General features: G+C 38.8%; 1 protein-coding gene across 3 annotated transcripts in view; it reads left to right on the forward strand.

Moving 5' to 3' along the window:
* Positions 1-27,500, forward strand: part of LOC135217745 (protein abrupt-like) — a 275,548-nt gene that overhangs the window by 24,826 nt on the left and 223,222 nt on the right. The window contains exon 1 of one of the 3 annotated variants that reach the window (XM_064253744.1): positions 16,575-16,909. The exons of the other annotated variants lie outside the window; for them this stretch is intronic. Within the exon in view, the coding sequence (XP_064109814.1) occupies positions 16,900-16,909 (10 nt within the window). The 5' untranslated portion in view covers positions 16,575-16,899. Of the gene's footprint in view, positions 1-16,574; positions 16,910-27,500 lie in introns of those variants that run through there. 3 annotated transcript variants of the gene reach the window in all.

Raw genomic sequence — 27,500 nt, forward strand, 5'->3', positions numbered from 1 at the left:
GGCATATTCATTTACTCTGCTCTCTGCAAGAATATTCATGATCGCGGTTAAGCAAGTTGGGATTTAGATGATGTAAACTCATGTAATTGAAAATGATGAGGGAGTTTGCAGAGCGTTCTGAAAAACGTGATTCTTTTGTATGTGCTAAAGCAAGCGTTTTATTGATAGCCCGAAATCTCTCACCGAAGTCAGCATGAGTGACTGACGATAGAAATATTCTTTGCGATGTCACATGTGTTTTCTTTTTTTGCAGGAGAGCCTTGGAACGATAGCTGCTTTCTGTTTTCTACGAGTACTTATACTCTGAAAGGTGTGGTGCGAAGAGCTTTAAGGGTTTAGAGGAAACATTAACTATATGTAGGGCCCGAAGCTCTTCTGGAATTTTTCTCGTTATACGAAATAACTCTCCTGCTTAATCATCAGATTCTAAATACCTTTGGCGTCAGTTCAGACAGTTCAATAAGTCAATTATTCACAAACTTTGAATTTCAGGTTGGGCTCTATGTATCATCCCGGGGAACCTAAACTTACTTAATGTTGTCGTTTTGAAAATGGAAGTGGTTCACTGAATGAAGAGCTGTCAGTCGTATCTGTCAGCTTCATATATTGAGCAGTGTTGAACCCTGTCACGTAATGCCTTTTGGGTAAACCTATTAATAGCTTCTGTAGATTCTAAGCTTCTGAAGATTTAGGCAATAAACTTTTCCAAGGCTAGACCCATGGTTTCAGCCTAGCTCTGAAACTCGGAACTTGTCTTTCCCTATGCTATATCAAGGCAGTTTGTCTTCCAGTGATATGGTCAGCTTTCATTTTCTGTTCAAAATACTCATGCTTTTTACCTGTATGAGATTCCAGAGGTATAAAGGTTCATCTTCTGACTTTGTACCTTGATGGCGAAAATAAGGGTGGGAAGGGAGGGAGTTTTTGCGAAAGGCCGAGTCATGGTACCGCAAAGGGCAGGTTCCATACGCGCTCCTTCAGTGGACTTTTCTTTTTTTATTTTGATCAAGATCATTGTTAAGTCATTTTATACCGAATGTATAAACATGCTGCTTTGATGATTTTTGAGTTGTAAATACATTTTATAATTGGGTAATTTCCTTGCAGTTAGATTGCAATTACCATTCAGAAGTGAATTATAATTAGGTCAAGACTCTCTCTCTCTCTCTCTCTCTCTCTCTCTCTCTCTCTCTCTCTCTCTCTCTCTCTGCGTTTCTCCTCCGGACTCGTCCCAGAGTCCCTTCCAAGGTCATCCCCGAAACTCTTTTCGCAGAAGGGATGTAGATGAAAGCTAAATGAAGCTATCGGCGGAAAACGGCAATTTTGCCCTGAAGTTTACGAGCGGCGGTGAATTTTTGGAGGTCTGGAGTCTGCTTGGTGGATCCCCTGGAACAACCCCCAAACACGAAAAGCCTCCTTTTACTTGGGTCTTCTCACGTGTGGCCTGATGGTGTTCTTCAAGTCCGTTCCAATGCAAGTTTTCCTCCTGTACAAATTTACTTCTGTAAAGAATCTTATGCCAGAATTTCACGTTAATAACTGTATGATTTTTTTGTGATCTTTTTTTTTACTCGTGCAGTACAGGAAATGTATGGGCTGCGCAGGACCTGCGTCACTCCATCATTAGCCAGGGCCGAGTGGTTCTATTGTTTTATTATAACTGCTCATGATTTCCAAAGAGAATTTGAAGAGAAGTAGAAAAGTTTTTGAAGCTCAGCTTAACCTGAATGACATCGGTAACACCTAAAATTATTTTTATTTGAAGAAAGCCATTATATTTATATCTTTTGCATTTTGATTGTTCTTTGCTTATATCCTATTCGAGGTACAATATGAAATATTACTTGTCTATTTTTTCCGTAGGTTTCACGCAGCGATTTTGTAATACGATCCAGCTATTCTTTCTGCTTTATGGTTGTCTGAGCTACACTTTTCCGCTCTTAAAAACCGTTTGCCTTCCAGTTTTATAGTGCCACTGCACTTCATCTTTTGCTGCATGGGGGTTGGGATTTGGGGGGGTGGGGTTGGGGGTTGGGGGGGGGGAGCGAACCGGTGAGCTATACGATACGGCAGCAGGAGCGTGTCGTGCCTTCTTTTTCATTTCATTTTTCTAGTTTATTTTTTATGGCAGACAGCTTTCTACCCTCTATCGTGTTCAACCGGTTGTGGGCAGCGAATGGCATGACAGGAAGAGACAAGATACAGGTAGAAATTTGTAAAAGAAGATATGATTATATGATTATATCTATTCTGTTCTTATAGTGCAAAAACCGTGACATTATTAAAAGAAACTGGTAGACAGAGTATACGAGTCGCGCTAGACCGTCATAAACACCTTGTTAAGAATGAAATCATAAAGAGGTAGTACATCGGTAAGATAAACCGAAGATATAGCCACTTGAAATTTCAAAATTTTCAGATAACAGACACATTTCAACAGTTAGGTTAGCACCGAAATTTAGTATCAACAAAGTTTCGATTGATGCTAAAATAGCACCCAAGACTGGTGGCTCTAAAAGCGGCATATTAACACACAACAGTCCCTTTATGCAAGTCATGTTACTGTACGTGCGGTAACAAATTTCTCTTGTGACAGCTTCTTAAGGGAGCTTTAAGTAGCGTCGAGGCAAGAAGCCTTAACGAATCCATAACTTGCTTCTAGTAAAAATCTCAGGTGACAAAAGTAGCAGATCCCAGGTTCTTGTATTTTGTTTGGTCGTGAGTTGATATCAGAAGACTCAAACAAATCTCTGTGGTTTGGAAACGATGCATAAATCATAAGCCATTCTCAGACAAGAGCTTAGAGTTTTTTGTTTGTGTCGTCGTTACCTGAAGGATTTATGTAAGTAATACAGCCACCGTTGCGTGCATTCAGTTATAATTCTCATATAACTTTTCTCAATGCGATCAGTTAATCACCACAGATTTTTCGAAAACTTCATGGAGACCGCATTCTCAGACTCAAAGAATGCCTGTTTGTTTCAGAAGTACTACTGATGCCTGTGGTGCTTCTAGGTGGGGTTTATTTCTGCGAGGTAGCTTCAGAAACCAATTCTCAGGATACTTAAATATGTTCAGGAAAACATATCTGCAAGACTTGAGAGTCCTGTTTATTCTGGATGCAGTGTAGCTAGTATATTGTTTTGCTAGATCGACATCTACATCCATTTTTTTTCTGCATTGTAACATGAGATCCAATATGCTGAGGTAAAAGTCCCAAATAGTTTATCAATGTTACATTACCTATGCTAAATCTTTCTAATACATTTATTTCATGAAATGAACGATAATCTTAGTGCTTTGTTTTCATCAAGACGCTGCTCTGAAACAGCAAAGATCACTATTTTGTTCTTGTCATAGACGCCTGCACGACAAGAACAGGGTACTACAACGTTTTTGTTAGCACTTTCTAATAACCCTCTCTCCATTCCCTCCCCAGTACTTGCAAAGTATCTCTCTGACGTCCCTTTTCCATCACACTAATGGGTGTCGATGCCTACCCCTTGCCCACGTCCTGTCCATTATTCTCACCTCCCCCCCCCTTCCCCCTTCCCTTCCCAACCGAATCTTCCAGTTTTCCAGCCAGAAGTGTTTCATGCAGGCGAGACATAGTTGTGTGGGGGTGATTTGGTTACTTATAATGGTTTTCGTATTCTAGATGTAATTCATTGCCTCCAGAGATGAGTCACCTGTGTCCTGCCGTCACACAAAATACTTCCATTTCTTTTATTAGCATTCCTGGAGACTATTGCAATGTTACTATTCATAGGAACAGCGGTATTATGACTTCCAAAGTAAATGAAGTCATGTGATGAACGACTTTCAGGCTTGTTTACGTGTAACCATCGCAACAGGAAACAGTAATTTTGCAACGATCTTTTCATCATTCTCTTTTTATGCTCAACCAATTTTCACGCATACATGACGATTTATTCAACCAGTCTTCTTCCGTCTTTTGGACAATTTGTCATTAAACTGCAATTGCATGAAACCCTAAGGGTAATTACGTGGCTTTGACAGATAACGCAGTATTTCTATCCGGATTATAATTGCGTTATTATGGAAGTAAATTGTTCATTAATCGTTATTATTGGTAATGGAATACGTTTTTTATGTCTGAACTATTTACTTGTGTCTGGAGGCTACAAGACTGTTATTTTCTAGGACTTCAATCAAATGTTTTTGATCGCCATTGCATTACCTAGTTTAGATTAATTTAATCTCTATTAGCATTAGCTAAAAGTTAATAATAACCTCTTTGGTTATCTGCTCTGTATTTGTCTTACACAAACTTGAGAATTACGAGATCCCACTTTTCTGTGTGACACCATTATGTTTAATTCTTTTACTGAAAAGTGTCTGGAATAGTTTCAGTCCCTTTTAGTATCTCCGGTAATGTTAAATTCCTTTGATTATTATTATCTTTGCTAGAGCAAAGGACGCACCCCACTGACTCTGCTCCAAGAGGAAGAAAAGGAGACGCGAACGGTGAGGCAAAGGTCGATGAGATAATGACCAGAGCGAGACAGCAAAAATCTCATTGTGGTGTTGATCCCTGACAGGGGTAACACTTGAGAGCCCATCGTAGGATAATAGTAATCAGAAGGGAAACCATCGTAACACGTAAGTCATCACCATATATCCGGTCCCTCTCTGTAATTAGGGAGCTATGTGACGCCCTCAGAGGAAAGAAGCATGAGCGAAAGAAAAAGAATTTCACATTTAAAAAATGCAGTGGAAAATTTGAGGGAGAAGAACACTTGGCTCGATTACTTCTGAATACAAATGTGACCACGTGCTCTAGAGTTGCTCTAATGCTCAGGCAGCAGGGTAATAAATAGCTGGCAGAGTCAGCATCGTGATTAGGGTGAATGATTTCGTAGCTACCCCGGGGATTGAAAGGGATTCTCCGTGTCATTACTTTTGTTTGTAGTAAATAAGCTTATAATTCTATTCCATTCTGTCACTCTATAGCATAAAGTCATGGCAGGACTTACGGAGTTTGACGGCAAAAGGCTATGGATCATTCATCGAATTAGGCATGACGGTTTATAAGTACCCTACGTGACCATAGAGCAGGCATTATTAATGTAAGGGTTAGATATGAGTATTGTTTACCTTGAGTTATTGATCAATTTTTATTTAATGAATACCAATTGGAATAACATTGTTTTATTCGCATTCTGTTTTTTAATATTTATCCTACAGTTTTTGTGGATATCATGATATAAACAAATCTAGGGATTGTAGGAAGTCTTGGCATGGATACTTTTGCCGTTATGCAATCCGAGGATGACAGACTACTGGAAGATTATCTATTCATATAAGTTTACCTGTTCACTTTAAGTAGTGTCACAGGAGTACTGTCTCTGGTGTCTCTGCACACCTTGTAACCAAACTGCGAAGAAACTTGTCGACAAAGATTATGTGCCCTTGTACGGAAACTTTCTACTCCTCATATCAGTGGTACTATAGGAGATGACTTCATAGAAGCAGTAAAAGCTTACAACAAATTAAGAAATTTAACACAATTAGGTGAGAACATCATACGGAAAAGGGTCTCATATATTGTAAAATAAGTAGCGCATGAGACAGTGAACATCAAATGATTGGGTAATTTATTTATTCTGGGAGAAAAAGTTATGCTATCTCTTCAGCCCCAAGAGAAGGGATGGCGAATGTTGCGGATGCCCTTCTTGTTATCAGATTATCACCCTTTTTTTCAGTATTCTCCAACTGGATCTCTCTCTCTCTCTCTCTCTCCCCTGCACACACACACACACACACACACGTACATATGTTGAGAATTACATTGATATTTACGACAACATGGAAAAAGATGACGAAAAGAATCGCGAGGTCAAAGTTTTGTGGTGGTTGGTTCGATCCATCCACAGCATTCTTACAAAATCCGGAAGAGGTATATCTGGGTGCCAGTTGAACCCGTTTCTTCGCGCTGCCGCTCCAAAACTGACAGCTATTTCAAGGGAAAGGTTGAGCTTTTCCAGCCCAAGGGAGATGTAACTGCAAAAGGTAATGATTTCCTAACAATAGCAGTGCAGTTTGACTTGAGATGAGAAAATGTAAATTTGTAAATGCGTTATTGAGATAAGTCAGATCAAGATTTCAGAGGTTAAAGTTAGTTTTATATAGATTCAGTGTCAGTAACACTACACATTCCTGTTGTAAATACTGACAGAAATAAGAAACGATTTCCTGCATCTCCACAAAATAGCAACGTCCGTGCTTTGGAAGAATAGTGAAGGCCATTAATGATTGAGGGAATGCAAGACTGTGGAAACTGGAACTGTAACATTTTCATTTGACCAAAAGAACGTACTGCATTTACTGAATTTGAAGCGTTAAGTGTGTTATTCAGTCCTCCATTTTCATACATGTGTCTCAAAGTATGAAAGGAATTGAAACTGGTATAAGCTGTGAAGGTAACTCTGTCTAAATAATTGCTGACAGCTCTTGACTATGCTCTGTTTTTTTTTTTTCATCTGTCCACCCGCCTGTGGTGTTTGCATATAGTAACACTGCGTCCCGGGATTTAGATAGTTACGCTATGTGTAAGTTTCAGGTAAATAAAAGATATCTGGGTGTACATTTGCAACTGAAAAGTGTTTTAATAATTTACTGTGTGCGAATTACACACCGTTAATATTCGAAATAGGATATTGTTATTGTTGTTGAATGTAACTATCTAAAGCCCGGGACGCAGTGTTACCATACGCAAACACCACAGGCGGGTGGACAGATGAAAAAAAAAAAAAAAAAAAAAAACAGAGTATAGGTGTCCCTAAATAAAAGAATGCGTGCAAGGTCTGAAACCTCAGTATTTTGTCTTTGCAGTGCCTATGATATATAACTTGAATTGGTTACTCATATGCAGTAGTTCCAGTGTCGTATTAAAAATTTCCCAGCAAATCCGTTGTGTTATTTTGTACAGGAAGTTTTACAATGCACCTTTCTTTAATGGAATAAAAAGACTCTCCAGGGTTTACTTTGGAATTAAACTACGAAACAAGCTGTTGTCTTTGGTTTTAGGAATATTATTATGAAATTTGTTCTCAAAATAATATTCCATATTCAAGGCTCATCTGAGAAACTGCGTCGCTGCGTTGTGAAAGTCCTTTGAAAAGTTGTTTGTTCGTTCATGGTGAATCCTGTTATTCAGCTTAACAGGACCTATATCATTATCGATGCCCACAGACTGAGCCATCTTCCTAGTGAAGTTCATGTTGATATTGGACGGAAAGAAGAGATAACAATAATTGGTTCGAAGATAAGGCTGGTGACTGTCCTTAAGCTCTTGTGTCATGTTTGTACATTCTGATGCCCGAGAATATAGGCGGAGCATTAAAAAAATAGAATTATGGCAGGTGAAAAATATTAGATATTTTACTCAAATATTATGTGCTCCGACTAAAACAACCTTAGCAGTACGGAAATAAACTGTCAGGTCTAAGAACCTGATGTATCTCTGACGCGGTTACGTGTTTAATAAAGTCAAGTCATCGGTCTTTTATCGTACTTTACGAATGACTTCCACTATTAGCAAAGCCTTGATGAACCGGCAAACGTGAAAAACTCAACTAAAATCATCAACTTCATTATTTTTAACTGAAAAAGTAAGAAATAAAAGTAATGATAATGAACTTATACGAATAGTTTGTTGTTGTTTTTATTTACAAATTTTCTCCAGAACAAACCCACGTCAAAGGTCTCTTTAGAATGCCTATGCAAATGAGACATGCCGTAGTCGTTTTTAAAAATTAATGAGCAGTGATCTCACTTTGGAGGCCATCGGCCTCCCATTCTAATGAGGGTACCGCAAATATCTGTTCCCTGTATTTTAGCCCTTCTCCCTCACTTATTAATATGCGTATATGGCTGTCACCATCAGCGCTAATGATAATTCTCTCTCTCTCTTTCTCTCTTCATTGTACAAGAGCTGCAGTAGTAATAAAGTTTGACAAGACAGGAAAACAAATGCTTTTTAAAGACAAATGGTTCTAAGGACAATACGTAAACAGAAAGAGGAAAACATATGTGGGGAAAGTGCCATTGCAACGTTTATAGGCCTTTGGGTAAAATTACATCACTTTGCTCTACGTTTATATATATATGTATATATAATATATATAGATAGATAGATAGATAGCTAGATAAATACATGTAAGATTAACATTAAGCCATTTCCTTTAACAGTAGTTGGCTCCTGAGAATAAAAACAGCACAACAGTCACTGCCGCAAACATACTTCAACTTGCACAACATAGGCCACTTTTTACACCTACATAGAATGTTCATCAGCTGATTGTCGAATCCTCTTACATGAACTGCGGCATTCCCTTCTATCCAACACTTTGTAGTCATCTCTATCCTCCTCCCTCCTAAAATTTCAGAAACATAACCAAAGTCATCTCAAAACACATCAATCCATCCTTTCACCTTACACTAACCTTTGACCGCTCCCCGCGCATATCTCCACTTTAATCACCTTTTTATTCTTTAGCCACCCATACCACTGAGACACTTCATTCCAACAAACAGCTTCACCCTTTTTGCTTTCATTCTCATTCAACAAACTCACTTCATTTCCATAAAGTATAGTTGGCAGACCAACTTCCTCAGACTTCCCTCACCTTGGTTTCTGTTGATGTGCCAAATTTCTTCCCAATCTTTTGTACATACTATCTGTCTTCCTTGCTTCACCTGTTCTGTGACATGCCACCGTCCTCATCCTACCATCATCGATAATATTTACCATTCAGTATCTATATGATTCAACCGCATACATTTTTCCACCATCCATATCTATATTTATTGCCTGGTTTATATTCCCTCTCATAATCTTACTGTTTTTCACATTTTCTTTCAACATCCTCTTCTTGGAAAGACTTTTATTAGTTTCTGTTGACTCTTTCCAGTACTTTCTTGGACTCCTCACATGACTCTCCCAAGATATTCAGAGCCACAGAGACATTCCCAAGAACCCGTCCATCAAGATATTCAACAGACATTAAGACAACCTAGTCTCATACAACTTTTACACCGAACCAGTCACTCTCCCAGGTGTATGTTATGACATACTTTGCTCTCATCATAACAAATATTAATTGTTCCCTACAAACTCTATAACCCCGACATTGCCTCTTTATACCAAGTTTGGTATGATATGTTGCTTTCAAACTTCTCACACAAGTATAACTATCAAACACATAAACTATACAGCATTTGCTTTTTTGTAAACCAGAATACTGCATACTCCTTTGCTGGTGTATGAAGATAATACATTGTAACTCCCAAGGTTGTATATGTCACTATTACTTTTATACAATGGTAGAATTATTCGAAATCTTTCCCTCATCCAAAGATACCTTATAAACCCCGGGAAGCCACTTAAATCATATATAAACTCTTGTTCCTTAGCGTGTCATCTGAAATCTCATCTCTCACTGTATATCCATTCTTAAACTTTTTTTAAGTACCTTCCCTACCTTATCAGTTACTGCCACAGGTAGTCCCAAACTCTGACTAAACCTCTCCACTTCTGCATAATCTTTAATCTTCCACATCTATGAAAGTTTAACAATATCCACTCCAGTGACCTAGGACTGTATTCACTTCAGGCTGCATCTCCTCGTTATTTGCCTTGCATTTACTACCTTGCAGAACTTATTTTACCGACACTTGTTGATCACCGTCTTCTCTGGTATTTTCACTACTTTCCTTATTGTGTCATTTTGCTCATGACTACCCTTTCCATCCTTTGTATAACTGTACATGATCTTTACTGTGATGCAGTGTCACCCCAAATAATTTTTTTCCCCACTTCACTAAACCCATCATCTCCTTATCTTACCAGTAATTGTTTTAATAACTCTTGCTACCTTCCTACACCCATAAACACTCCCTGTTGTCCTTGTGATCCAGGAGAAAGTTTCCCATGTTCAGCTATTCTTCTTGCCTTTGTGTTTGTAACCTTATCCCATATTTCATCAATTTTCCCCTTTTGTGCAATTTCAGTTGCTTCTTATGAAAGTCCTTGTCTTAATTACGTTTACAGCCACATTTGTACCGCATCCTCTTCAATTTCATCTTATGTGTATCTTAAATTTTACTTCAACCATATAATGATTAGATGTAGCCCTAGCCACTTTTCTTCTCACAAGTACATCCCTGAATGTCTTCTGTCCACTTTGTTCTAACACATAGTCTTCCAAAACTTTTCCACTTCATGTCATCTTTGCCAGATATATCTATGATTCATATCATCTTTGCTAGATATATCTATGAATATGGAGGGTTAAAAATTCTTCTCTTTTCCTCCCAAGTACTATTAATGTCATGAAACTCTTTAATGATTACTAGTCATTTATTTGAAGTGTACTGGCGTACGGATATGCAGACACTTTGTTTCATACTTCTCTTTCATGCTTATTTAAAACATTGCAATAAGTATGCAAAATTGTCGAAAAGAAGTTGTCCTCCGATTATGACTTGAATTTTTTGGTTGTCGCTGTGCTTCCTTATTTCAAGATTGAAGAAAAGATAATACAAAATACTCTTATAAAGGAGAACGCAGAGAAGAAAGAGGGGAAGATTTATGAGAAGAAATATTTCAGGATGATTAAGTACTGCGCTCTGCTTCGTGACACATTACTTGGAAATGACGTTTACCATTTCTGGTAGATTATTTTTTTACGTAAGTAATCGGTATTATCTTTTCACGAAAACAATACTAAGCTTGTGTTATATTTTGAAGCAAAGACGTATGAGAAGTTTTTTTCTACCCTAACCCCATATGAATAATTGAGTAATACTGAAATTGCTGATTATTATTAGTATTATTATAATTATTGTGAAAGATAAATAACATTACGTTCCAAGCTCAGGAGTTGCTAAATACTTTATTTGAGAAATTAATCTTTTTATTAAGGCATATACAAATTGCAAGAGTATGATTTGATCCGTGAAAGAACGTAGAGGATCTCTCTCTCTCTCTCTCTCTCTCTCTCTCTCTCTCTCTCTCTCTCTCTCTCGACCCAACCGGCGGCACACGTGTTCATCTTCCCCATTTTAAGAGCTGTGTGCGTTGATATTCTTTCAATGATCGCATGGTACCTCGGACGCTTTCGTTTCATTTATTAAAGGTCTGTTCAAGATTTGTTCAAGACTGCAAGTCTCGCAACTGGCATTTCTTTGCAAATGAACTCAAGACATGATTATGTTATATATTCCTCATTAATCGTAATTTTGACGTGAGTTGACTTTTCGCAAACTTTAGCTGAGATTACGTAATGGTAGCAAATTAATTCTGTGCAAGGTAATTATCCGATATAGTATGTGCCATATAGTGGTGTCCAAGGTATATAGAATGGCCCTTATTCTATATACCTTGGTGGTGTCATCGATGGATAATTTGCAAAAGGACGGCGCGCAAAGTTGAGCCCTTGAAAGAAGCAGCTGGTGAGACCGGGCTGGTCCTTCAATCACCAACCAGCAAAACCGTTGGAATTTCGCGTAAGCTTCTGCTCTGAGGAAAACTAGTTGTGACCATTGAGTGTTTAACATTTTAGGATAGTCTGTGGCCGACAGATGTCCGATATGAAAATTCACTTGCCTTCGGGTTCATGTTTATTATTGTATATGTATATAATATATGTGTTGATTTTCGCTAATACCAGAGTCGTTTTTTTGTCGACGAAATGAGGATAGTTTGCCCTCAGTAAGTTCCTTTTCACCTCAGCCCCTGCCTTCTTTATTAGCGTCCATTGGAGTGTGAGCCCCATGGCCAGTGAAATTTCGGATGTTCGAGGAAGAGGCCATTATGAAGCCATGATTACCGTGTTATTAGCTGATCTCTGCCGATGAAATTACAACGTGCGCTAAGGTTTGTTATAGTTTACGAGTGTTGCCACGTCAAGGTTGCAATTGTTCCTTATAGTCTCTGTTAGAGCCTACGCCTGCCAGCTTTAGTTTGAAATTTGATTGAATCCCATCCCTTTATCAGTGCCGATCTTAGTGGAGCGAGAGTCCGTCCCTTATGTTGCCCGTGGTATTGTTTCTGTTCTTAGGCGGGGGGTGGGAGGAGGGGGGGGGGGGGGTGGGGGGGGGGGGGGGAACGGGACAGGGTTTCGTTTGAGAAATGGCTCAGATTTAAGGCGTGCGCGTCGGCGTCGTCCGGATCAGGTAGGTAGTCACCTGTTAGGTGTCGGGTCTCCGACTACCAGATAAGATGTGATTATCCTTCATACAGAGAGAGTCCCATCCATGCCTGCCCTCAGTGTGCTCACTCATACCCGATAAAGCAGGCCCCTGGAAAAGATTCCACTGGAGTGATCTCCTCCCAAAGGAACACCTGCGAGTATTCGTCCTGCTAACGTTGTCGTTGGTCTGGTAACATAATATTCAAACCTTGATACAAATTTGATCCGGGTTTTGCTTACGATTTATCCACCTGGCATGTAGTATCCAATATACGTCACTGAAATGCCATTATACACTGCAGCCACTGTAGATCGGGTACCTTCTGTATGATATATTCATGTGTTTAGTCACTGCTTGGCATTCAAACCGTTTGAGTTTTTGCATCGGAAGTTATCGGCACCTTTATCCGTTGCTTGAAATTGGTTTCACTAAATGAAGCTCAAACGGTCTACTGGGCAAGGAACATGTTGCAAGCAGAGTAATATTGCAGTAGCGTCCAAACCTTGGTAAATCTATGGTTCTGCAACATTCGCACAAACTTGTATCGTTGGATCTTGTGGTCAGTCCCCATTTTTTTGCTTAACCCACCTTTATTGCGTATTTTTTCCTGGATTTTAGTTTTTATTACATTTTTTCAAGGGACCAAGTTACGACAATTGTCAGTAAATATGTTCTAGTTTAAGGGTCGCGTTTTCGTTGTAGTATGATTTCGATACTGATCACAGGTTATTGACGCTAGATGACGTCATAGTTCTTCAATGTGTGAATGTTAGTTCACTTCATCGTGTTTAGAATTAAAAATATGCCCCCCCCCTCCCCTTGAATACCTTATTTTATTCTTTTTCTTAAATCCATTAACCATTCAACCCTTTTGCAATAATTATGAGATTCGGAAGTGAAACTGCCTTTTTATAACAGGACTACAAAGCCCATTTATACAGAAAGTGCTGACAAGTGACTTCGCATGTTACATACAAACACCATACATACTACACACAAACACATACATAATATATATATATATATATATATATATATAATATGTATACATACGTATGTATATGTGTGCGGTTAAGGTTTAGTTACATGTGTATCCTATACTGAACTCTAATTATAGGAAACGTTACCCATGGGAATAAATGGGTTCTCAACTTTTTGAAGTATTGGGAGATCAGGTAGAAGGAGAAGGAGAAAATAAGTGTTGACGTCACTTTGTTTGTAATTAACGTATATACAAGTCACATACATTTTTTCTGTTCCTCTCTCCAGCCAAGTCTCCGTTTACCACATGGACCTAAAAGGTTGCGGTGATCCTACTCGGGTGTTATTATCTATAAAGCCAAGGTAACCTTGACCGATCATAAACTATCAGAGGCATTCTTATGCAGAGAACTGGTCCTATAATAAAAGGTGGACATTATAGTCCCCATCATAAACTGCTGGTTGTCGGTCGCTCCTGGTCTGAATGCGGCGGAAGGAGTCGTCCGTCCTCCTGATCTTGCCTCCAAAGTAATGCGTCTTGATTTCAAATTACCTTCACTTCGTTCCTCCTCCTCCCCTCCTCCTCCTCCTCTCTCCTCCTCCTCCTCCTACCAGGCACATAAACTCGCCTATCCAGGAGTGGTCTTGTGAACGGGAAGAACTTTGGGTGTGTGGGACTGGCCTCTGGTTACCCTCTCCTCACCTTCAGCGTACATTAGCTGCTGATGCTTGAAATGATGATAAGAAAATGAACTGGTTTCTTTGCTTTTGTTATTTCCCAAGTGAGAGATGGATCCTGCTTTGTTTTTATGGCAGTTGCAACTTCAGCTTTCAGTAATAACGTGTTTGTGGTAAATGACTTCTCCCATTATCATTATTATTCCGAACTGTTAATTGATATCGGTGTAGAGAATTTGAATAAGCTGGATATATACTGATTTTATCATTCCTCGTCTTGAAAAGCTACACCGTTAGACCTATCGTTCCTTTAGCTGCCCGATAGGTCCTAAGAAACATTCAGCAGAGGCCGTGTGGCGCTTGGTAGGGCCCTATATCACGCCCATTATAGAGGTTCTTCATCAAGGGGGCCCAGGAAAACGGGTATGGTTGGAGACTCTTGTTCCTAGTTTACCATCACGAAGGGGCCCCAGGCAGGCTCCAGATCCAGAGAGAGAGAGAGAGAGAGAGAGAGAGAGAGAGAGTTCCTTTGCGGCTTGCCGTATGTTTGCCGTATCAGTGTTACTGTTCTTTCACTTGCAATCCTTGAATGATTAGTGTTCCCGAAGTCCTCTTGGGTGTATTGGTGGCGCTGATATTTGTTCACAATTCTCTTCCTGTCATCACGAAGCTGAGCCAGTCATAGAGATTTTGTTAGGTAGTATCCATAATTGATTAAATTAACCTCGATGGGAATGTTGTCGGATGTCTGAAAAAAAATTGTATGCTAATTTGTCCTGGTTTCTTATCACTATCATTGTTACTTATATAAAAATTTCGTTTGTGAGTGAGCGAGAACTCACTTGTCTATCATTATTGCCAGTGGTGGGTCGCCATGCGTCAGATCTCTAGTTGCTGATTTGTAAGGTTCAAGTTCGAGATGCGAGTTTTTCAACACGATCTTCAGCAAACATGCATGGCTGCCATCAGCGTTCATTGTCCATGTCCAAAGGTCATTACCTCGACCGATTTCATCAACAATCGTCCCAGAACTCCCTTGCAGGGATCCCCTTTTCCCTTAATAGATTGATTTTGTTGTCGTGTTGGGAAACCGAACAGCGCACGCAGATGCACATGGGAAATGGAACTACAGGAACATGTCAGCGCTGAAAGGACGCTCCTTTGTTTGAATCGTTTGAATGGCATTCCAACTGAAATCGTACGAAATGAAACGAATATTTGACTAGAAGTCTCAGAAGTGCGTTTGTTAAATACGGTTTTATAAAGGATTTTATCTTTAGTTGATGGTAGTCGAGGATAAGCGACACTGGCCGCTGCATGAAGATGAACGCCCAGAAAATCATGGGTTCCCCAGACCAGGTGCGAGAACCGCTAGAAAAAACTAGCTGTGCAATATTCCTAACGAGAAAGAAGTTTGACTGCTTTTGTTGGAGGTTCATATATCATTCAGCATTTGGCAGCGAGAAGGCCTTATTGTTAGAGCGCAGAAGGGCTTTCTTTTTCTTACCGAAACGATTCCCTCCCTTCATTAAGTGTTGATGCTCTTAATATCCTTTTATTTAAAACGCATACATCGCAGAGGAAGTCACAAACAAGCACACCACTTGTTAGTCCTTCCTTCAGAAAGAGAGCTATTTGGAGAAGATGACGTCACTCTGTAATACTCTTGTGTTTCTGAGCTCTAAGAAAGTGCAGAGTAGGTTGCTATGCAAGCATCCGAAAATCGTAATTCACCTCAGCTGCGCAGAGTGAATGTTAATCATTTGTTTTATTAGAAATCGCGCCGCCCACCTACAGTTAAATATTGTAAGTAAGGCAGTGAGTGCTGTCAGATCACCCAAATGCTTCTCATGAATGCAACTCCTACAGACATCAATTATTGGGAATGGTACTTTTTAATCTTTGTGTATAGTACACAAAAGTTTCAAAAAGGAAAAAGTAGTGCAGCTGAATCCTGCCGAACCGTAGGACTTTCTTTGTGTGAGTTTATTTTTTCCCCCAAAAGTATCACAATCACACAATGCCGACCATAGTTTTGCTGTATCCTTGGGCTGCCGCTGAACTTAATGCCTTAGCCCTAACCGAGCGACCCTCCGCTAAGATTTACGACAAACACGTACGTCATTTCCTGTCTCTATCGTAAACAAAGATTTCACACAATCTTTTCTTCTATGTTGCTTGGCGTTTTGTAAATTCCAGAAGAGATGTTATTCAAAATATCATCAGTGATATGAAAATGACTCCGTTTCCGAAATGTTCCGTATTTTTAACTTTTCATAAACATCATTTTTTTTTATGTAGTTACCAGTTTCCAAATCAATCATTAACATTTTGCATCCCTTATTATACCACGAGCTGCTCTATGAGCAAGAGCCCGTGCAGGCATAAGGTCAGCATAATCAAAAGCAACAACCTTATTATTTATGAGTGTTAAAGAGGCGAGAGATTATAGGAAATATGTTAGTGTAAGGTGTCGAAGTTCTTATTTTTATTTGATCAAATATACTCTGGTCCTCAAGAATGTTAGGCTTAGGATTACCGTGCAAGATAAGGCTTAGTGAATAAACAAGAAGGTCCTAAAATAGGGTAGATAGAGCGGCATTTTGACCGTTGCTTCTATCTGAGCCAGGACGCTTCATGTTGATAAGAGAGCAGGCATTGAGAAGAGAGAGAGAGAGAGAGAGAGAGAGAGAGAGAGAGAGAGAGAGAGACCTCCGGTGAGCATGTTCTTCCATTCCTAACCAACACGCATCTCAACATTATAACCCCATAGAAGTAGGCCAAGGCAAAAACACTTTGTCACCAGTGAAGGCCGGGTGTGACTTGAATCAACCCTGCCCCTTTCATTAGACAGCGCTTTGTAGGGATTCGGCAAAAGGAAAAGAGAAGGAAACTTTGGAAACTGAACCAGTTCTATCCCGTAGGCCTGGGGATTCGGTTCGATAATAGTGTTCGAGTGTGCTTTCAAGAGCTTAGACGATATGTTGACATACTTGTGCGAAATTACCCTCTGAATGGAAAATGGCCCTTGGTAAGTTGGAATAAGACGAAAGTCTCTGTAACTTCTCCTTCGATTCAATGTTTGCCTAGTCAGAATTACCCAAATCTCTTTATCATGTTATACATACACATACATAAATATTAATATATATATTATACTTATATTAATATATATATTATGATATATATACTATATATATATATATATATATTTATTTGTGTGTGTGTGCAATGCGCTTTTGCATATTATTAAGCTTTTTGATGTAAGATTTCTCTTGTATGTGTAGATGAATATCAACGGTGACTCGTACATCTAAACGTTGATAATATATTTCTCACTGTGTTCAGTGTGTGTGTGTATACTTCAATCTCCTTTAGTGAAATGAAGGAAAATATACGGATAAATATGTTAAACACTTCAGTCAGTCTTTGTGGCACTTCCAAGAAACTTTTTTGCATATGATGAATTGTGATTCATTGGTTAGAGGCTTCTTTCACTTTTCTTAGAAGCTTTTCGTATTTGGAAATGACAAGAAATGCCACTTTCACTGTAGTATCTCCTAGGGTCACCCTGAATACTTAAACACTATAGTCTTGTTTACGTGGCATCGAGACTTCCCTAGAACGCTGACATAAATAAGAAAGACATAATTTCACATATTAGAATGAACTTTTAACGGTGCTATTCATGCTACTGTCATCGTTTCCTTCTGTTCGGTTGCTCATTAATATTTATTAGGTTAGCCCATTGAATTTTTTTGATAATCAATCCCATGTATCAGGTAAAAAAAAAAACGTGATTACTAGACTTTTGAAAAAATAGTATTTAGTCAAATTTCAGTGATTACATATAGCCCTTAGCGATTGTATATGATGCGTAGCATACTTTGTACATGAAGCTTATCTGTTAATTGTAATTATTCTTCAAATCAAGTTGCGTTGTTCTCAAATTATCTGTGATTGTGTATACTCAAAACTCATCTTTCACAGCGCAGAGGATACATCCATTGAATTGTGGTCACTTTAATTTCCTTTATTTTTTAATCATCTAGAAGAAATGTTAAATGTTCGATTATGATGGTAACGGAATATCTTGATTCATAGACGGAAAAATTGAGTCAAACCTGAGATTTGTCAGAGAGCAAAGCTAGCTAACACTTGTCTATTAATTGCCAAGATTCTCTCTCCTTCTCATATACACACACACAGACACAGCCTTACACGATTTCTCTGTGGTCAGTGTCCTTGGCTTAGTATAAACAAGGAGAGCTAAGCCTATTGTCTTTGGAAAGGAGGTAGTTTACGGAAGTGTGGTTGAAATATGAAGTCAAAAGGTCGAGACTGGAATCGAATCGAGAGGTGTTGGACTTCGTCCTTTTGAAGTATCACATGACAGCCAACAGCCTTCATGAAGAACTTTCTGTTTTATTCTTTCGACTGAATGAACAATAATGGTGATCAGTGCACTTTTGTGCGAAGACAGTTTATGACGAAATAAAAGAGATCTGGGAGGAGACAACGCAGAAAAAGTCAAGGATAACATGACGGAAGAGGTCGCTCAAGGGCATAAATAAAATGTATATGAACCCATACAAAAAAGAATATAACATTTCCAAACGTGTAAAATAGAGTGGAGATGTATTTGATCCACAATTACTGCGGAGTTTGAACTTTCATATTAACATGAAGTATGTTAATGATTATGTTACTTATATATTTTCATTTATTACACAAAAGATTTGTCTACTGTTTCAGAATTATCACAAACGAGATATGCGTACATTTTGTCTGCCAACCTACTTTAAGCCAACAACGACACATGAATCTTGATTGAATATCAGTACTTTATATAAATCAATGTTTTAAAAACCAGCATCATTTCAATCCACAAATTGTGTGTTATGATAAACTAGAGAGGTACTTTACCAAATTGTACAAGACTGTGCTTATCAGTCAGAGTCTTTGTGGAGAATCCTGTAAAATATCCTCTGGTTTTTGATTGCCTCATTCCATGTTCCATCATGGCTTCAAGATTTTCAAATGGGTTTCTTGTTCTGCTTTTAGGGTGGTTAGGTTGGCAGTACATTAATCAATCTCACATTGGTTGTACCATGTATTATTCTCTCTCTCTCTCTCTCTCTCTCTCTCTCTCTCTCTCGTCTCTCTCTCAATCTCTTCTCCTCTCCTCTCTCTCTCCATACAAAAAATTATATATATATATATACATACATACATACATACATACATACATACATACGTATGTATGTATGTATGTATGTATGTATGTATGTATGTATGTATGTATGTATGTATGTATGTATGTATGTATGTATGTATGTATGTATGTATGTATGTATGTATGTATCCAAACGCCAAAAGCCCTTTTATCCATGAAGAAATTGCGCTGGAAGGGTAGAACTTTTCGGTTCTCCGCAAGTATACTGAAGAATGAGGTTGGTAGCTCCAAGCTGTACTATTCTTGACTCCAGATGACGCTGATACCCAGCGTGAGAGTGAATGCTTGTTTGTTGCGCGTGAGTATAAAATGAAGTTCCTTCTCATTTAGTTTGCTTGGGTTTTGGATGAATTTTCTTGGCCCAAGGACATTTTTGGAGCCCCTTTCATCTATAACACTGGCGCCGACGTGGCCCTTTCAAAGAGGCAGGAGAGGCATGCTGCATGTTGGTAACTCACTCTCTCTTTCTCTCTCTCTCTCTCTCAGTAAAGTATACGAAGAGCATATACTGTGAAGCTGTACCACAGTTTTTTTAAAGATTTTACGTGCAAATATATTCATTTTTTATATATATATATTTGAATAGACATTTTTTTCAATCAGATGTGTGTGTATACTCAGGCGAATTTAGATAATGAAAGAAGATAGTGAGAAAGTTTTCCTGAGCTCTGTCGGAGAGAGAGAGAGAGAGAGAGAGAGATTTGTATAGTCTTATGTCATCAAATCGATATAAATGAATAAGACATAAATGTAAGAAAATCTTAAATTTATGTAAATATCTAGCTTTCAGTTTCATAATGCAAAATTATATATATATATATATATATATATATATATATATATATATATATATATATATAATGTGTGTGCGTGTATGAGCGTGTGTACATGTATGTGTTTGTGTGTGCAGTATTATAGTACATGGTGTATCAGTCCACCGTTTCACTTTAGTGAAGATCTTATCGAAAGAACTGAATTTTCGTCGTATTGACATCAGGCATTTTAGCACTGGTTCACTTTTCGTCTCCTTCATAGGGCTGTATTTAATTTCTTATTATTTTCCCTTTTACTTTGCTGCGCTAGTTATTTTACAGAGGGATTGGAGTAAATAATAGAAAGGCGGCTATTTCAGTTTATTTCTGCTTTGGATCCAAGTCTTAAGATCATCTGGAACATTAAAAAATAGTGTCGTAGAAATATGAGAGAGAGAGAGAGAGAGAGAGAGAGAGAGAGGAAGAAGCGGAAGTGGGATCATAGAGAGAGAAGGGAGAGAGAGAGAGAGAGAGCTCGTGTTAGGGGAGATTGTGCTTTGGCTGTGACCCAGAATCTTGATTACAAACAACAATGGAGAGCCAGCGGGAGAATAACAGATAATGTATGACCCAGATCTTCTGGGTAACGCTACTCGTCATTGTTGCCTTTATTCATTATTATTATTATCATCATTATATTATTATTTTAGCAGATATTATTCCAGTCTCGCTAGTCACTTGTACATAAACTCACTATGGAGAGAGAGAGAGAGAGAGAGAGAGAGAGAGAGAGAGAGTCTTAGTGACACTGATGGCGCCAAACAGTTCTTGTCGCACTTTGACGCTGTGCGATGTGCTTACGCCACTGCGATCGTCCACTTGTTTGTTTTGCAGTCTCTCTCTCTCTCTCTCTCTCTCTCTCTCTCTCTCTCTCTCTCTATGGAAAAATACGGAAAATAATATGGGTTTCAAACAAGTTTCTATAAGGGATGATTCATTCTTATTTACTGAAAAGATTTATAGCAATTTTACATTAGGATCTTGGGCAGTTTGTTAATTATGCAAAGCCAACAGGTCATCTTTCCAGATTCAGATTGTTTTGCATTATTCGCCATGCACACATGCTTCCATTAAGGAGAGTTGGCTCAACGAGCTGTTCATATATTCCTTCCATGAATTCTAAAGTCCTAGCGTTTTCACACAAACTCTGTGTTTGTGATCATAACATATGATTTTAGAATTGTGTCAAATGTTTAAGATTACAATCAAATCCTAAAGCACTGAGCTAGTTAAGATTTACAATGTGAGGGATTCTCTCTCGATCCGTCAGTTAGTAAGACAATTGGCCAGTGGATGATTTTTGTTCCAGTTTTTCTTCATTAAAATACTCTAATGCATCGTAGTTTTTGGTACGCCTCTTTGTTTCCCTGTTTCGTGTTGTTCTGGTAGTGGAAGGATGACTCCTGCGCATCGTTACATAATGCTCTACAGTATAATGAGGAAGCTCATAATTAAGTTTCCTATCTTACTGTGTTACTCGTCTTGGGAAATCTTCTGTTTAGATGATCTCAGTTAAATTTTGGGGAGAATTAACTTTGGCCTTCAGAGATTCCTTCCTTTATATTGCTTTCTTCATATGAACTCGCCGTTTGCATCCGGCCAACGTTCCGCCCGCTGACAAAAAGCGGCTGTAATAACAATTTGCATCCTTTGAATAGATGGCTGCCTTCTTATTTACAAGGGTGTGCCTAGATTACGCCCGTGTTCCTTTTAAGCTCCGCGTTCTGACATTATTTGCTTTGCTGGAAATGCATGGATATCGCGATTCAAGAAAATTTCGTATTCATCCTTTCAGCAAAGATGATTGGGGTGAAGTTTTTTATTAGTCAGTGATTACACTTCGTTTTTTAAGCAAGTTTCCGAATGCGTCCCAGCTCAAAATAACAATGATGCAGTGGAGTATATTCCCAGACAACGACTATGAATAGCGTTTGGTCGTTTCATTTCGAGGAGAACCTGCTTAAAACGATCCTGAAGATCACATCATGTTAGATCTTTTGTACCCGAATTTAGTTCGAAATCATTTCCTCGCATTTTTTTTTTTTATTGTTCATTACTACCGTAAAGAGTTATGGAGTGTCAGCAGTGCGTACTGTACTACCCGTCTGGATGTCACTTATTTCAGTCCACTCAGTTTATTAGAAATTGCAAATTTGATTGGTAGTTTCCCTTCACTCTTCTCTTTCTCTGTATCTGTTTTTTTTTTTTTTTTTTTGCATCTCGATTGCCTGTGTTTACTTCGTATGTGTGTGTAGAGTAGACCTTGAGAATGATATTTATATTAGAAGAAGAAGAAGAAGAAGAAGAAGCAGCAGAACTCCTGCTACAGACGACTGTGGACTAAAGTCACCGTGTGTTGTCATTGTGCCATTCATGTGTTCCTGTTTGTCAAGTGGTTTCACTTCGTCCTTTGTCAAAGCAGAGGAAGGAAGAGCTTGCCAGTTTTTAGTGGCGTTTGCCGAGATGAATGGCGTTGACCATACTTGTCAAAGGAAACCTTTCATGGGGCAGTGCAGCCGTGGTGCAATCATGGATGGATAGACGTGTGCATTGGGCGATGTTTTTGCTTGTGCTTTTGTGTGCGTGATGTATAGAGTTGCCATTATAAACGCTAGAACGTTTTAGATGGGATAGTTATGATTTCCTTAAGATAGTTATGATCTCCTTAAGATATTGCGCGCTTTATGTTGTGCTTTCTTTTACTGTCCGTAAATTCCAGAATGTGGACTTCGAATTCTAAATGAAAAAGGAAGACTTCCATCCATTCTGGACGTCTCCATTATCTGTGACTTGGAAGATGGCGGGAGCCTTCAGTCCTCCCCTTTAGCGGGTGAATGGACATTCAAAAGCAGACTGATCGGACGCAGCACATTTTAATGAAACTTGAATCCAAGAGCTACACTTTACCGTTGGCTGGAATGAGGTAGAATGAGCCTTTGAATGCATTATGTCCCAGGTACTGGGGGAACTGCGAGAGAAAGAGACGGAGAAAAAAGCCGAGAGATCCACGCGCCACGCACACTCACTCTGCTGGTTTTTCTGCCAATCGTGCAGGGGGTGATTGGGCCAAATAGTTGTGGATCATGCCCCATTTAATACCAATACAAGCAGCCTCCACTGACCACCTACCAAACACTGACCATTCCATTACCCTCAACCTCCTTTGATGTACAAGCTGTAGCTGCATTGTACACACACCGTTTTTATTGGGGGTGTGAACCTGTTCAATGACACGCATTAAGTCGTCATCATCCCTCCCTTAATCCACTCCTCCTACCTACTGCCTCCCCCTCCCCCTTCTCTCTTTCTCTTCTTTTTGAGTGTCCTTCTGCCCCTCCTCTTCCATACTTCCCTCCTTCCTTCTTCCCTTCCTTTCTTGGACCATCCATTAAGCCCATTCAGACACACAAATGCATATATATAAACACGCCCGTTTACCCATTCCCTCTTCAATTCTCAATTCGGACCCCGTCGCCTCTCCCCTGAATCCCCCTCCCCGACTTGTAAACACATTTAGGAGACATGCGACTTCACCATTACACGGGCAATTGTGGGCTTAACTTTTGCGTAGAGCTGTTGACTGTGGTCAAGAGCTCTCTCTCTCTCTCTCTCTCTCTCTCTCTCTCTCTCTCTCTCTCTCTCCATTATAAGTTCCTAGGGGATGTGAATAAAGTGACACATGATTAATGCTGTCTTCTTCAACGCCTTCTGATATATATATATATATATTATATATATATATATATATATATATATATATATATAATATATATATCAATTCAAGCTACAAATGTCCTTTAATATCTAAATTCACTTTACCTCCCAAATGATATATATATATATATATATATATATATATATATATATATATATATATATCAGAAGGCGTTGAAGAAGACAGCATTAATCTTGTGTCACTTTATTCACATCCCCTAGGAACTTATAATGGAGAGAGAGCGAGAGAGAGATAGAGAGTGTATGTATGTATGTATGTATGTATGTATGTATAAGTATGTAACGTGCGTATTTTCGCAAATATATACATGTGTGTATACATTAATACTTATATTAGACAATAATAATTACAAATATTTGTAGATTATTTGCCTTGGTTTTTGGAAAGGACTGTCAACTTGTGTGTAAAACCAACACAAGTGGCATTGCGTATTTTTCCGTATAACCTAGATATTGTTTAACTTCCAGAAGAAAACCAGTTGAAGAGTAGACGTGGTTGCTTTCTTAGTGAAGTTTCTGGCAAAACCCGTCTAGCTTGACGCATAGCCCGAGGCTAAAAACGCCTTCGTGCATATTTCTCTACGATTCAGGCTTCGTTTATTTTTTAAAGTATTTAATGATTGAGGGATGGATGCCATCGGGGCTTGGGTTGACACGTCGTAAAAGTGAGCGAGAAGATTATCTGGTTTTGGAAAAGACAAACAAGCGACACACACACGCACACCCATGGAATGACTGCATCAACTTCTTTTGTCATAAACCGCCAAAAAAGTGGGTCTGCAGAGCCCAGTTTTACCTCCTGCGACAGACTATGTTGCCCTTTGCTGCTTCCCGTCATCAGCACCTCCGTAGTCGTTTGCAAGTTCTCAGCGTTACGTTGTTTGTCTCGGTTGCTTTTTTCTTCCCTTTTTGTCTCATCTGCTTTGTTGTCACCGAAACATTGGGATTAAGAGGTTTGTGTATAAAAGGGAAAAGTCTGAGTTCATTTTCACATTATTCATAATAATTTCAAATGACATTATTATTTTGAGTGGAAAATTTTAGTGGAAATTTAGTTCAGAATAAACAGATCAACATGTAAGTTAATATATACAGGGAGTTTCGAAATTAGAGCCCCCCCCCCCCCCTCTACAGCATAAACTAAAATTGATATGGACAAAAACAAAAGTAATTCAGAACAGGTATTTATTTAAGTTTCTCTCTAAGTATTCAATATTTTGAGTGGCCTCCATCTGCCTGTACCACAGCCTGCATTCTTGAGGGGTATGATTTCAGCAAATCAGCAAAAAAGCTGAGCACTTCGGTCACCTCTCTTCGCAAGTCGTCGAGGCTTGGTATACTATCATAGTTCACTGTGCGCGCTTCAGCACGATTCTTTAAGATACTACCAATGTTTTCAAACACAAGGTCAGGAGCTACCTGGAATTTCATTTGATGAGAAGAAATCGATGCTACTGTTTCGAAGCAGCTCCTGTCTTCAACAGATAACACATTTTCAGGATCTTTGAGTAAAGGAAATACTCCACCAGTAAGCACAGTTTCTCTGAAGTATTTGCCGTTCCATGACTGTCCTTTTTCTTTGATGATCCACATTAACCGTTTGACTGCGAAACAGAGAAAAATTCCCAAACACTCATGAAATTTCACAACTTGGTGATAGCGCATGTCATCGCTGATATCATCCAACTTTGCAGCCCAAATGATGTCAATTTATGATTTGGGTTCCTGACTGTGTAATGAAGAATTCATCTGATGCGGCAACATGGAGAAAGTCAGCTTCATCCCAATCTTTAAGAAATGAACCACAAAACCATGCATGGTCTTCTCTCTGTTGCTGAGTGATGTTGGGCTTCCTGATAACATGAAATGGCTTGATACCAGATTTTTTCAACTCACGATGTACAGCACTATAATTTCTCTTCTTTCCCCTTTCTTGGTCTACCCGCTGCCTCAGCTATGATGTCTTTTGACTCCTGAGAAAGGATTTCAATCATTCCAAGATTCTCACTCTTTTCTTGATGACAGTCATATGGATTTTTGTCCCAGTTTCTTTCAACAAAGGATTCATCTCTTTTAATGTATTTAGCCATCCAGGAACGTGAAATGAAGGATGTGCCAGCATCAATGGCCTCTCTGAGGGTTATAGCCTGGAATTGGTCAATCCATCTGATTTCCTCTGAGTCGTTAGCCATGGCTGTATCTAACTCCGTCACTCAGTCTGAAAATACAAGAAATGTAAAATGAAAAATAGCTTAATAGAAACTTAAGATAATGTACTTGGAGATAGGCTATAGGAGAAAACTTCATAACTTTCCATTTGTTCTGTGAAGGAGGGTTGGGCCTCTAATTTCGAAACACCCGGTATACTAGTACATACATACATACATTTTTCCACCTGCCGTAATCCCCGTTTCCTACAATCTACCTTCCTTTGTAAACCTACTATTTATTTTCCTTCTGCTGTATGCATTAGTGATTTAAGTGTGCAGATGATCACCCAAAAGCAGATGATCTACATGAGATAATTGAAGAAAATCTTTGAGTCACAAGGCAGATGTGTAATCTTGATCATTTTTGAAGACTGGAATGGTGTGATTTGGGAGGGAAGCAATGGAACTAATGGAACAGAAAAATGAAAAGAGGAGACAGGTTTCTTAGGTATCACATGGCTCTAAACACACAAGGAAGAGGCCAAGAATGATACCAGATTAGAATAATCATGGCCAAGAAGAAGCCCAGAATGAATTGTGAAAACTCAAGGACTAAGAAAAGTCGAAGATAGGAAACATAAGATACAGGAGATTTAAGTCTAACTTGTGATAGCAGGAATGAGATAGGGTTGTGTATTGCATTATTCATCATTTAAGTGGAAATGACGATGAAAGAAGCACTGGAAGATCTGGTAGAATGAATAACAGCTTTTGGGAGTGGCTTACTGAAGAGAAGGAATGGTTAACAAACTTTAAAGCAGTTCTCAATAGAACAGAATAACAAAATGTAGGTTGAAAACTGCTGAAAGTAAACACAGTGTTGAGAATATGAGAGGAGGAGCTTGCTAGACTGTAGAGATTGGCAATAGAGATCAGGGAGCAGAAGTGCAGTTTTACGTATAGTAGTACCTTGGGACTATACTACGTAGCTAGGAATGAGTATTTCAGTTTAGAGAAAGACCTGAAATTCATGGGAGAGAGATTATTGAAGGATGATATAGTTACAGAAAAAGAGTAAGGCAAACCTCAAAATTGCCCGCATTCAAGAATTTCGCATTGTATGGATTGGCCGGGGAGGCAAACGTCCGTTATGTTGACCACTAAATGACGTTTACTGATCATTTCTTTGTTTATCCATGGTTTTATTTCATATCCTTGGTAAAACAGGTGCTATTGAAACTTATTGAAATTTACCCCTAGTATCATTTCCTAGCTTGAAAAATATGTTTTCTTTATAATAATAATTTGGGTGTCTCCTGTTAGTAATCAATTTGATTAAGGTCTTGTATTTCTGTTGCTTGGACATGATTAAAGGAAGCCACCCTCTGGAAGACGAAATTAAAGAAGGAGGAGGAGGAGGAGGTTACAGGTCTCCAGTTATTCTTTTCCGGCTGGATGATTTATGCTAATAATAACAGCTGAGGTACCGCAAACGACCATTAGTGGAAGTCGATTAGCAATTTAGCCCGAGGCTTCGTAATGAATTGGTAACCGACACAATAGTCCCTACTAGTAATATTCTGTTTTGACATTTGTATAAATTCGCATCGAAATATACTGTTATTTCTAAAATGTTTGGTGAGAGTGATTTCTGCAGACTATTCACAAAGAACGTGCGTTAAATGATTT

This window comes from Macrobrachium nipponense, chromosome 7 (genome assembly GCF_015104395.2).
Source record: "Macrobrachium nipponense isolate FS-2020 chromosome 7, ASM1510439v2, whole genome shotgun sequence".
NCBI classification, from domain to species: Eukaryota; Metazoa; Arthropoda; class Malacostraca; order Decapoda; family Palaemonidae; genus Macrobrachium; species Macrobrachium nipponense.